The sequence below is a fragment of the Ciona robusta genome, chromosome 3 (genome assembly GCF_009617815.1).
Source record: "Ciona robusta chromosome 3, ASM961781v2".
In the NCBI taxonomy this organism is placed as follows: Eukaryota; Metazoa; Chordata; class Ascidiacea; order Phlebobranchia; family Cionidae; genus Ciona; species Ciona robusta.
In genome coordinates, this window is record NC_143237.1 from 6,707,868 (window position 1) to 6,720,713 (window position 12,846).

At 34.4% G+C, this 12,846-nt stretch overlaps 2 protein-coding genes across 3 annotated transcripts; one reads left to right on the forward strand and one right to left on the reverse strand.

Annotated features, from left to right (window-relative positions):
- Positions 1-26: 26 nt before the first annotated feature.
- Positions 27-8,068, reverse strand: LOC149738655 (BBSome complex member BBS4-like). Its single transcript, XM_089874690.1, has 14 exons — positions 7,305-8,068; positions 7,030-7,109; positions 6,655-6,717; positions 6,161-6,273; positions 5,707-5,833; positions 5,104-5,224; positions 4,709-4,839; positions 4,030-4,182; positions 3,443-3,614; positions 2,825-2,894; positions 1,979-2,108; positions 1,434-1,536; positions 1,269-1,371; positions 27-815 (listed from the first exon to the last, which is right to left on the reverse strand). Exons 1-14 carry the CDS (start codon positions 7,375-7,377, stop codon positions 641-643), a joined length of 1,614 nt encoding a protein of 537 aa, XP_089730816.1. The 5' UTR covers positions 7,378-8,068; the 3' UTR covers positions 27-640.
- A 46-nt stretch (positions 8,069-8,114) lies between these two features.
- Positions 8,115-12,466, forward strand: LOC149738656 (uncharacterized). 2 transcript variants are annotated; one of them, XM_089874709.1, is made up of 10 exons: positions 8,115-8,270; positions 8,542-8,688; positions 9,066-9,187; positions 9,539-9,696; positions 10,074-10,279; positions 10,540-10,623; positions 10,702-10,757; positions 11,106-11,286; positions 11,807-11,985; positions 12,248-12,466. In XM_089874709.1, the coding sequence occupies exons 1-10, from the start codon at positions 8,195-8,197 to the stop codon at positions 12,404-12,406; spliced, it is 1,368 nt and encodes a 455-aa protein (XP_089730835.1). In that variant the 5' UTR covers positions 8,115-8,194; the 3' UTR covers positions 12,407-12,466. The 2 variants fall into 2 exon arrangements, with proteins under 2 accessions (XP_089730835.1, XP_089730834.1); XM_089874708.1 differs by having other exon boundaries at positions 8,116-8,270; positions 8,539-8,688.
- The last annotated feature ends 380 nt before the right edge of the window (positions 12,467-12,846 follow it).

The following is a 12,846-nucleotide window of genomic DNA, read 5'->3' on the forward strand; positions in this document are numbered from 1 at the left end:
CTGACTGACACATTCAAGCATTCAGCTGACTGACACCATATCTGTATTAAGTACAGTTTAAAGATGGTAAATCAAAATCTTTAAGAACATTTTTTTTAAAGCTTTCTGTCGTTTGTTTGTTTAAATGTCAACATTTAACATGCCGGGAGTACATAAACAAATTTACAAAGAGATTTAAAGAAATAGTGGTTGTGCTGCTCCTGCTTGTGTCCAAGCTGGCGTTCAAATCTTCACTCAATTGAAAGATTGAATGAAAGAGTGAAGAAAAAACATCAGTGTTTTTTTTTGGGGGGGGGGCAATTTATGAGTTAATTGTTTTTAGGGTGGGGGAAGACGCGACACCTTTAGCACATAATATCCAAACATCCTGATCCTGTTTTAAACAATTAACAACAGTCTATAGGAGTTATGACTTGTGAGGATACAGTTTTATAATTCTTTGAATGTTCTTTGTTTACTACCAAATGGGACGAGAAAATAGAATGAAAAGGTGTCCCATCTTTCCCCACAATACTTTAAATCTTTTTTGGACATAGATTATATTCAACATATCTAAAGTATAACGTAACAATATGACAGTGGAGACCATACCATCTAGAACAAAAAAACAGAAACCGTTATTGCCTTTCAAGCTCCTACTTTACTCTTCCACAGCCTTTCTGGTTGGCTTCCCAGCATATGGATCGCGTGTTGGGGCAGTTGGTAGGCGAGACAATACATCATCATCTGTGTCCGGTTTGGTGATGTCATATTTCGGTGGTTTGATTTCACCAGATGGCCGTGAGCGTAGTGGGGGTAACTTGGACTGAACCACGCTGGAAAGGTTGAATTTATTAGGTTATGAAAAGGCGGGTGCTGTGTTGCGAATGGGGTCTCAGTCCAAGACAGAGTTGCACTGGTCGCATGAACCACTTAAAGCTTTCTGGGTGTTGGGGTAAGGGGCCAATGCTTTCTGAGTGTTGGGGTAATGGGTTAATTTAGGCCCAAATCCAGAGTTCTTGACAGGGACACACCCATATAGAATAAAAGTTATGAAAACAAAATTTAGGTTAAAACAAACTAGTGTTGTCCCACATTGGTTAGCAGGCTTGCCTCTAACGGAAAGTTTACGAGTTCGAGGCTTGATGCTGTTATAATGACAAATTACTTTTTAATTTAGCATAGATTTTATTCTATGTACTTTACTATAATGATTATACAGACTGGCACACCTTGAAAAAGTGCATAAGTTTCATAATTTATTTTTTTATTTGCTATGAATGTTATACCTGGGTAGTGAACTTGTAGCTGGAGATGGCATGCCATCAATTTCATTTGGTGGGGGTTGGGCGCTTGTTGGGGAAAAGGGGGCAGGGGTGAAGGTCTTGGGTGCTGGGTTAGAGGAATATGATTAAGTTGGTAAAAAATTACAATGTTTTTTAATGTAGATATACCTTTGTCTTTGTGTTTCTTCTTCTTTTCACTTTTTTCTTTCTCTGCGACTATTTTGTCCCCAACGTTTAACGCAGCTGTCAATTTCTTGTTCAGCTCAATTACCTGAAACATTGGAATAGTTGTAGGTTTGAACTTTAACTGGTAGCGATGTATGGGTATGGCAGCCACGCTTTTATTTGACGTTTTACTGAAGTAGTTTTCCCCCTTTTCTCCGATTGAAATAGTTTTTACCCCTTTTTTCAATTTTAATTTTTACAATTGTCAGTTTCTAAATATTTTTAACTTTTGTTTGTTGTTTTAATTATTATAATCATTGCCACTGTATTCGAAGAGACAAACTAAAACTTACATTCATGTAATATATATACATAAAGTGGCGCAGCCAGGGGGGTTTAGGGGTCGCAACCCCCTTTTAAACCCCCCCAAAAAAATTTAAAAATAATTTTAAAAAAATATTTTTTTTTTCATTACCCCCCTTATTTTTTTTTTCTGGCTGTGCCACTGTATACATATATATATATATATATATATATTGTATACAAACCTCTTTATTTATATCGGCTTTATCTGTTGGCATGTTTTTCTGCAAAGATGAAAGAAGTTTTGCTGCTTGTTTAGACTTAGATCGATTATGAAGGAAAACACAGTAGTTAAGCACTGTGTGGATGTCAGATCTGTTAAAAAGTTTTTTGTCACGTTTTTAAAAGTGATGGATGAGTTTTAGTTGAAATAATTGAAAATGTCTTGAAGCTGGTACTGTAAATCAATGTAGCTAAACGTCTTGCTTATTCCTCCTACTCACAACAACATGTAACTCAGTTTAGTTCACCCTTGTATAACATTGACGTAACAGTGTGTATTTTAGCATGGTAGGAAACTTTTTTGAAAATAACACCTGTTTCGTGTATTTCTGTAATTTGTTTCAGTTTTTTTCTAATTTTTGTGTTATTTCTTAATTGTATGACGATATTCTTAACTGTATTGCTGATATATTGACTTTGCTTCTGTAGATTTTCTTTTTTCTCAATTTGATTTTAATTTTTAGAAAATACATCAAGCATGTATGTATGTTTCATTGTTTCATACAGCTCATTTAATCACTTACCAGTTATGCAAAGTATTTCATATTTCAGTAAATCATAAAAGATTCATATACGCTTTAAAATCTTTATTATAAGCATCATTTATATTACATATTATTATAAATTTAAAAACATGTTAAAAATTTCCTTGATGCAAAAAAATTGTTAAGATTAGTCTTTAAAATGGTATTTGTTCTATTAATAGTAAGATACCTATTTTTTGGGATAGAGAAAAACATGCAGAATATATAAATATATACATGTTCTCTTCTTTAAAATAAGCAATATGAAAATATAATTACTCCTACCCATTTAGCCTTATTGCTTCCTCATAAGCTTTCTCTGCATTCTCTTCTTGTCCAAGGTTAGTCAAAGCAACTATAAATAATGCAGTATGTAAAATCTAAAATCACTGGTAATATGCTCGTACAAAAAGAGACTTTGAAATTAAATGCACTTTATCTTCGCGTGGCCTCAAAACGAGAGTTGTTATAAGAAGATGTTCTGTTTCACACACTTCGTGTCAGCTTACAAGTTACCATGTATGTTACTTTGTAGGTGTTTATTTTTATACAATTTTGACAACCCATTAGTGACCAGTTTGGACAACCCATTAGTGACCAACACATACGCCAACAATGGTAACAGCAACGAGCCTTGAACCCATTACCTCTTGGTTATAGGCAGGCTTGCTAATCCATTTGCCACGGCACCAAAAATTCAGACTTTAAAAAAGTATTTAAGAAAACTACATAAAGTTGCAGCTAAAAATTTGTACCCTGTTTCAAAATAATGGCATTATATTATCCTATGCAACTAATAAAAACATTAAATTCATTTCCACATATTATAAAGTGTTGGTACCATTTCCAAAGGAATTTTTCAAAATTAAAAAGCATGTATAGTATACTTATAGTATAACATACCAGCAAGGAGCATATACAATGGTCCATGATCCTGTTTCAAACTAATGGCAGTACTACCAAAGTGAAAAGCACTCGCATACTGTTGCATTGTTAGATGTAGCAGACAGAGGTTGTATAGGATCTTCCAATCAAATGGTGAAAGATAGTTCGCTCGCTTTAAACAGCTGATAGCCTGAAGATATACAATAATATAAATTGTGTTACTTCAACAAATCATGCATTTATACTACATAGTACATATCAAAAGATATTATTTTAATAGGCCAACAACAATATATTTATAAAAAATATTTATACATATTATAAAAAAAAATTTTAATGAGCCTAAGAAAAACAAATGCTTTAAGCTTATGATAATTGGTTCTGATATTTAAGTGCTTCTTTAGGTCTAAAAATCTTTCAAAAAATTCATTTTTTTACTTAATTTTTTTATTTTTTTACTTTAATTTTTCTTTCCAAAAATAATCTTTCGAAAATTTTCCTTTTTAATTAAAGTAATTTGAACAATAAATAGGAGCCTGCGTAAAAAGTTTGAAAACCTCAAAATTTATTAAAATTCATTTATCGTAATTTGTAAGATTACTCACAGCCACATATTTCTTTTTGCCGAAGAAGCACATCGCAATGTTGTTCCATAATGAGGAACTTTCAGGCACAGCTTGAGCAGCAACCCTGTATTTAGACAAAGCAACGTCAAAATCTCCATGTTTCTGCATCATGGAGCCTGCAGCAAGGATGGCCTGAAACAATCCAATTTAATTTATTAAGATCTTACAGTTAGATAAATAATAAACAGAAACTGTAAATGTGGCTGTACACAGTATCCAGAATTCGTCCGTTTTGTCCGGATTTCGCTGCTGCATGCGGAACTTGGTAATGGGTTCGCACGCCGGATACTGTGTACAGGTTATACAGTACAGCCACCTTAATTCAGTAATGCAAGATTACATGAATGAATAGCACTAATTTATTTATTACCAAAGTTACACAAAAGAAAATAACTCGTAGCCGAAGCGAGAACGTGGTCAAACAAAACATCTGTGTTATAAGGATTGTCATTGCCCCGCCATGCAAGAATAGACCACATTTCATTCATTTATTCCCATTGCAGAGCAACACAATTACACAAACGTATAACACAGATGTCTAATTTCATACACTTAATGTTGATTTATAAGTTATTAAAAAAAATTAGGATTTGGAAACCTGTTATCCGTAACAAATAAAAATAAATAGAGAGAAAAGTAAGTTCACTCTTTCTGTTACCTTATAATTTTCTTGGTCAAAAGTCATTGCTTGCCCAAGGAGTTCAAATGCTTTGTGGAAGCTTGATTTGCGCAAGTGTAACAACCCCAACAAAGTTAACAGATCAGTATTTTCCGGAGAGAATTCAACCCCTAGAAAAGTGAAACAAATTAAAAATGCAAAATATGAGCTCAACGCAAATTTTCAATCACATATAAACGAATGTAACTTTTTACCCTCACATGGCGGAAAACAACAGTCATTATAACACGGTTGTTCTGTTTCATACACCCCGTCGTTTCCGCTTTGACACCAAAAACTTCAGGACAATGGCAGTCGTGTTCTTTAACGGTTTCTAACACCTTGTGCCCAATCACAAGATATGACATTAAAAACTTATCTAAAAAAACACTTGCCTTTGCTTAATACATCCATAGCTTTATCATGGTTCCCTGTTTCAAGGTAAAGCTTTGCCAGCATATTGTATGTAACTGTATGTCTGTTAAGTTTCAATGATTCAATAAAGCACTGCTCGGCCTGAAAATTGATGTTTCTTTATTAAAAACAAGGAGAAAAACAAAACAAAACTTTTAAATTTATAACTTAGTTTTGATAAAAACTAGCTGTTATGTATATATATAATATATGTGTGTGTAGTGTGGGGTTGGGACACATTTAGCACACAATATCTAAATATACAAACAATTAACAAAGGTCTATGGAAGACGTGAGGATACTGTTTCATAATTCTTTGAATGTTCTTCGTTTACTATTAAATGGGACAAAAAAAAAGAACAAAAACGTGTCCCATATTACCCCACCCTACTATATAGCTGTTTTTGCACAACTGAATAACTATATTCCCAGAATTTAAATACAATATTTCTGAAATATATATATATATATATATATATATATATATATATGTTATAAATATTAAATGGTATATATATAAAGACCTATATATGTATACTTCTTATAACAGCCAGTTTTACTGATGAGATAAATACCCTACTAACCTTGTCATAATCTTTTAAGAAGTGGTAACACAATCCAAGGCAATGACATATGTCCCAATCCCTTTCACTTAATTCAGAAGCACGATTGTAGCATTCTATTGCACCCTTATGCTTGCCAAGTAGTATCCTGAAATAATAGGGTTTATAAAAAAAAACTATGACAAAAAAAACGCAAAAAAATAGCAATTGTAGTTTGAAAATTTAAGGCACATCAATTCAAGAATGTAATTACTTAGCAGTGAACAGTGATGAGTGAAAATCCCATATTATATGTTTTAATGGCATTTTAAGTGATAGTTTAAAGTTGCATAAATACGACTATTGACTTTATATGAAATTGCAATAGATATAGTTTAATGAAAGTTCTACATGGGTGAGGTTGAGGTCCTACACCCTACAGAATGGCTTATAATGGGATCTAAAGTTAAGACCTATATGAAAAACAAGCACTCACAAATTTCTAGCGATCTGTTTCAGATTGTCAGGGTTGGTTGGGTTAAGCAGATGACACGCTTGAAATAATTCCATGGATTGTTGAATCCAACCCTCAGATCTCATTATCATGGCCTGGAAAGTGGATGTATGTTATAACCCATAACTATATATGTATTGACAACAAAATGGTGCAAATATCATTATCATATGTAATGTACAGTTGACAGCATGAGAAAGGGGACGCTCCTTTGGATACACTGTTTGTCCAATTTAACCCTGCTTTTGTTATTGTCAAGTGAAGGGAATTGTGGATATGCATCTGTGGTAAATGGTGATATTAATCTTCTGTGGTGTTTATTGTCATTAGCAACTATTACACTTATAGTTAGTAGTTACTGTTAGAACAGCATTTTACCCCAGGTAATAGACATGTATTATTTATACTCTAACAACTGGTTATTGGTTTTAAACAAGAAAGAAAATGCTTATACTATTGTATAGTTACTACCCTACCTGAATGTACACAGCATATTCACATTGACCATTTGTTTCTTTTAGTTGTTCCTGTATGAGTGTCTGTATAGAAACATAAGTAAGCACACTAATACATTGTTGAATGTCAAAAAAACTATTTGACAAACAAAACTGGTCATAGGCTATATTTAACTTAAAAAGAAGGTCTTAGTAAAAAATCGATTATAAGACTAACACAACAGTAAAACTTTATACGAAAAAGCACAGCAATGTTAACGACACATTTAGGCGAACACGCAGCACAATAATTAATACTGTTGCCAAATGCCAGAAAATTTAGTTTAAGGCAGTGTGAAATAGAAATAAAGTAAACACTATCCCATTGAGTTTACAGTAGGGTTCTACACTTAATACCTTGCATGTTTGCCACTCCTTTCTCACATAATGTGTATGAATCAACCAGTTACGGCGTTCCACAGCAGGCAGGGAAGGAGCTAAAAAATGAAAACATTGGTGGCAATTTGACAATAAAAATAACATACCAAGACTTTATTCTGACTTTTGTATAAAACGTTATAGAAAACAGTTATTATAATACCTTTATTATTTATGCACAAAGACCAAATTTAAAATTAAATATGCAATAGGTGGAAAGGTTTGTGCAAAAATAAAAAAATGTGCAAAATTACCTTTCTTTCTTCTTGGTTTAGGTTTAACTACAGCTGAAGCAGAAGGCAACGGTATGTCTGCAGTACTGTCCATCTTAAGTGTTTTGTTTGTTCGAGTTTAAAGCTGTTTGTAGCACCACGAGTATGTAACCAACGTACGCTAAAGCATATACTTCATAACGACCAATGTAAATATAAAACAAAATATTCCAAACAACTCAAAGTAATTGGCTGACAGTTTCGCAACACGGCGGCCATTTTTGATCTAAACGTAATAAAAAAATGTCTACAGCAAAAAAAGGTAAACTGTCAGGAATAATTTATATGCGTTTTTAATTGTTAAGCTTGTTTATTAGATGCAATTGTTTAATCAACAAAAATATCACACAGAATGACAAACTACACTTGTGTAAAAACTACCGGAAACTACAAACGTAATTAGTATCACGAAGCTACGCACTGTTTACACAACCCTTTAATTTACCAATACCGTACACACAGCTTTTAAAATATAGTACAGCATTAAAAAAGGGTTTCATTCAGTAAAGTTTGAGAACAAGCTGTGAGATGTCGGATATGTAACCAGGTTATCAGTTACCAAAACACGTTGCCTTTCCGCTCTGGTTAAAGATTAATTTACTTCGTGCTATAAGTAGCACAAGGCCTTGTGCACGGTTGCTTATATAAATTGCAGCGCCAGCATAGTGTGTCAGTTTTGCATTAAGATTAGCCTAACATAGCATAAAGGTTATTCATCATTTTAAACACGTTAAAGAAGTTCAATTTTATTAAAACAACGAAGAGAAGGGAAGTACAAGCAAAACGAAACGATTGGATTCTAACGAAATGTAACCTGTATTTGCAGATTGGGAAGTGTGCAATAGATAGCTTTTGGTTAAGAAATTATCAATATGTCCTCGTTTGCTCCAGCATCTGGAAAGAGCGATTTGGCGGAAGCTGGAAGATTATTGACGAAGTATCCCCTCGGTAAGTATACCTTCGTATTATTGGGGAGTGAATGCAATAATGTTCATATACGCAATATGTATTGAGTATTGTAGTATACTGGAAATGAATATAATACTGTGTACTGAACTGTGTTGTATTGCAAGTATAGAATCTCTGGAATAGCGAGTACTTTAAATTTGTATTTGCCGCCGCTTCTGTTAGCGGCATTTGTTTTATGGCCTAATTATTTACCAGCAACACGTCTGCCCCAATACCTATTTATTTCACCAACATTCTACTTCTAAAGAAGTCAAGAAAATCCCGTACAAGCCTGATGCCAAAGTAGACGATGTTTTGTGCTTCCGACATTACAACGAATCAGAAGTCGTCATGGGGAAACCGATGAGCGATTGGCTTCGTTTCTCGGTTTGCTACTGGCACACGTTTAGGGGAACAGGTAGGTTTGGTATTGTTCAAACAATTCTATTATATAGTAGTGTGGTGGAAGACGACACATTTAGCGCATAGTATCCAAATATTTAGTACCAAATGGGACGAGAAAATAATAGAAAGGGTGTCCCATCTTATACTATCTATAAGACTGACCGAAGGACCTATGATTTAGGCGTATACGTTCACCTATTACCAGGCAGTGGAAACTAATTGGTTTCTTGCTAACAGCTCAGTACCCGGTCTTTTAGAACATGAGACAAAAGTTACACGTTAGCAAAAGATGTTTAAACAATAACACAGCTTTACGCGTTCGACATCTTAAAAACTAGATAGCTCTATATAGTAATTTTTCCCTGCTTAACATTGAGAAACTTTATATAGGGGCAGATCCATTCGGATTCCCTACATTGGTACGACCATGGGATGATGGGACAGACAGCATTGAGAATGCAGAACGACGTATGAGAGTCGCGTTTGATTTCATGTCGAAACTCGGTGTCAAGGTACGATAATGATGTATGTTTAAAAGTAATTTATTTAATATCGCGTGGCGGGGCAACGATCGTAAAATATGCCTTTATTCGGTAAAGCTAAGTTTTGTTTACGCCAGCAATTGCTAGGCTATATGATATTATAATAGCACATGCTTTACACTATAAGTTGTAAGGATAAGAGCCCACAACTTATACATGGTTTATTACATTAACCAACAAAATTATAGAGTATAGAAGCAATATACACAGAAGTTTTCCAAATGCAAATTTTATAAGAAAATTTGAAGTGTTAAAAACGGTTTGAGATTCTTTGATTTCAACAAACCAAAAAGTTCTGCTTGTTAATTTATTCAATTACAGTACTGGACCTTCCACGACCGAGATATAGCACCAGAAGGGGCGACTCTTTCTGAAACAAATGCAAATCTCGACCGTCTAGCAGAATTAGCCAGTCAGTTACAAGGCGAGACTGGTATTAAATTGTTGTGGAATACGTGCAATTTATTTGCACATCATAGGTATAGATTATGTTGACTATTTATACTGTATTTTTTTGATTGGCATTACTAATACTATATTTCAGACTGACTGAAAGTAACTTATTTCTGTTGAGTGTCGGGGCAACGACAATCGGTTTATAACACACATTTTGTTTCATACACCTCGTGCCCGCTTACAAGTTACATTTGTCTGTGATTGTTTTTTTCGGGAATTGTTTTTGGTTATAAAAGTGTGATTAGCCACCATATTTTGTAACTAAACGTTATAATACTGTATTATATGTTACAATTACATTTGTTTTTTTTGTTTTTTTTGGTTGTAAAAGTGTGATCTTAGCGACCATACAGTATTCTAAACGTTCTAATACTGTATTATGTGTTCACGTACGGTTCAGGTACAGCAACGGTGCAGCAACCAATGCCGACGCACACGTGGTTGCATACGCCGCCGCTCAGGTGAAAAAGTCACTTGAGATCGGCAAGAAGTTGGGTGCCGAAAACTTTGTGTTTTGGGGTGGCAGGGAAGGTTATCATACATTGCTAAACACGAATGTTAGAGAGGAACTTGACAACTTAGCGAACTTCTTTAAAATGGTCGTCGGTGAGTCCCTAGTAAGCTGTACTTAGCATACTAGGTTGAGATAAAATGAATCATTTTTTTGTTCTTTTGTCCCATGTGGTATAATAAACAAAAAAAAAACATTTAAAGATTTATTCGACTGTGTCCTCCAGACTCTAAAAGAGCTTTGTTAATTGTTAAAATCACGCGGCTAGAAAATATGGAATGTTATGTTCTAACGTTATCCATTATACACTATATCTCTGTATGTCTGACACCAATTTTAACCTAACGAATTTCAGCTTATAAGAAAAAGATCGGATTTACTGGCCAATTCCTAATTGAACCAAAGCCAAAAGAGCCGTCAAAACACCAATATGATTACGGTAAGCAAATAAAAGACTTGCAACTGTAGCTTACAGTAAACCGATTAATAAACATAAACTTTGTACCTCTTCATGCAGATGCAATGACAGTGATTGCGTTTCTGAAAACCTACGATCTGGACAAAGATTTTAAAGTAAGATAAGTTGGTGAATTTTTGCCAAAGCGAGTTTAATAATATTTTTGTAGTAACTTTATTAAACCATAGTATAACTTTTTTTTTATAATACCAATAACGATATTTCAATAACGAAAAACCAGTCATATACTGTAGTGGGGGAAGATGGGACACCTTTTTGCTCTATTTTCTCGTATCATTTGGTAGTAAACAAAGAATATTTTAAAAATTTAAAACCGTAACCTCACGACTTTCAGGGATCTTTTTAAATTGTTTATCGGGATATTTGGATAATATGTGCTAAAGGTGTTCCATTTCCACCCAGCACAGTACTAAACTATACATAATACAATTAATATTTTTTAGTTAAACATCGAGCCGAACCACACCACGCTTGCTGGCCACTGCCATGAACACGACGTTGTCATGGCGTCTGCATACAACATGCTTGGGTCTGTGGATTCGAACACAGGATCCCCTGACCTTGGCTGGGACACGGACCAGTTTCCAATGGACGTAAAGAATGCGACCATGATTATGCAGGCAAGTGTATAGGATGATATAGTTGGGTATAGGGTTATAGATGTGACACCATCAGCACATAATATCCAAGTATCCTGATCGTGTTTTAAACAATTAACAACGGTCCATGCGGGTGGTGAGGATACGGTTTTATAATTCTTCGAATGTTCTTTGTTTAAGACTAAATGAGACAAGAAAATGAAATGAAAAAGTGTCCTATCTTCCCCACCCTATATATAGTATATAACATGTATTTCAACGGTAGCGAAAACATACGTTTGGCTCGCCGCTGCTACCATTGAGGTCGTGTGTGACAACCAAGTTGGAAAACCTTATGAATTGTCTCAATTGTCAGCCATACACATAAAGAAATAATAAACAATACATAAAAAAATAAAAATAATAAATATATCACAAAAATAATCGACCACAAATGTTACAAAAAACATGGTAACTCGTAAACGGACACGAAATGTGTAAAATAGAAATCGTGTTATAACAACAACTCATTATGCTTGACTCGTTATTGTTGTTTCTACAGACAGTGTTAGAGCAAGGTGGTCTCGCTCCCGGTGGTTTAAACTTTGATTGCAAAGTGAGACGCGAATCAACCGATGTTATCGACATGATGATCGCCCATGTTGGAGCAATGGACTGCTTTGCCAAAGCTTTAAAGATAGCTGCCAAAATACGTGAAGACGGGGTGCTTGGGAAGATGAAAAAGGTTAACTGATAAAATAAGTTACTTTTTTGTATTTTTTATAGAAAAAGAAGCTACATTTGTTATTCGTATAATATCCAATTATCCTGATCGTGTTTTAAACAATTGACAACGGTCTATGTGAGTCGTGAGAATACGGTTGCACCTTTGAATGTTCTTTGTTTACTACCAAATGGGACGAGAAAATAAATTGAAAAGGTGTCCTATCTTCCCCATCCTACTATATGAATTAAACAATAGGCGAGTCAACTTTTTACAATTCTAGGAAAGGTACGCGAGCTTTGGCAGCGGACTTGGATTGAAAATCAGAACAGGAACTGCAACACTGGAGGAATGTGACAGCTTTATTCAAGAAAATGGGGAGCCAGCCAAGTTGTCTGGAAAGCAAGAAATGTTTGAAGCAGTTTTAAACCGATATTTTTAGACCGTGTTTAAGGCTTTATCTGTAATATGTGTATTAATAAAAACATCCGGATATCATGAATTTGCTAATATATAGGCCTATGCAGTCGCATACAATTTTCAATTAGAAACTTCGTGCAAAATACGTGACATTATCAGGTTAGACAACATTTATCTTATATTAGACAACATTTATTTTATATTATCAAATACCCGAAACGGAAGTGTTTAAAATACACATGTTGACCTACCTACCTTACGTTAACTGTGTTGTGACGCCTACCTGAAGCAGTTCAAGTAAAACATGGACGAAATCTCTTGGGGCGTCGTCATGCCACTTATTTATTATAGTGATATACTACCTACTATAATAGAGATGTGATGATATGTAGGCTAATGTGCTATCAAATGTTACGTGGTAAATGGTCGCGAACGTGTGGGTATAATATCATTAGGAATGAT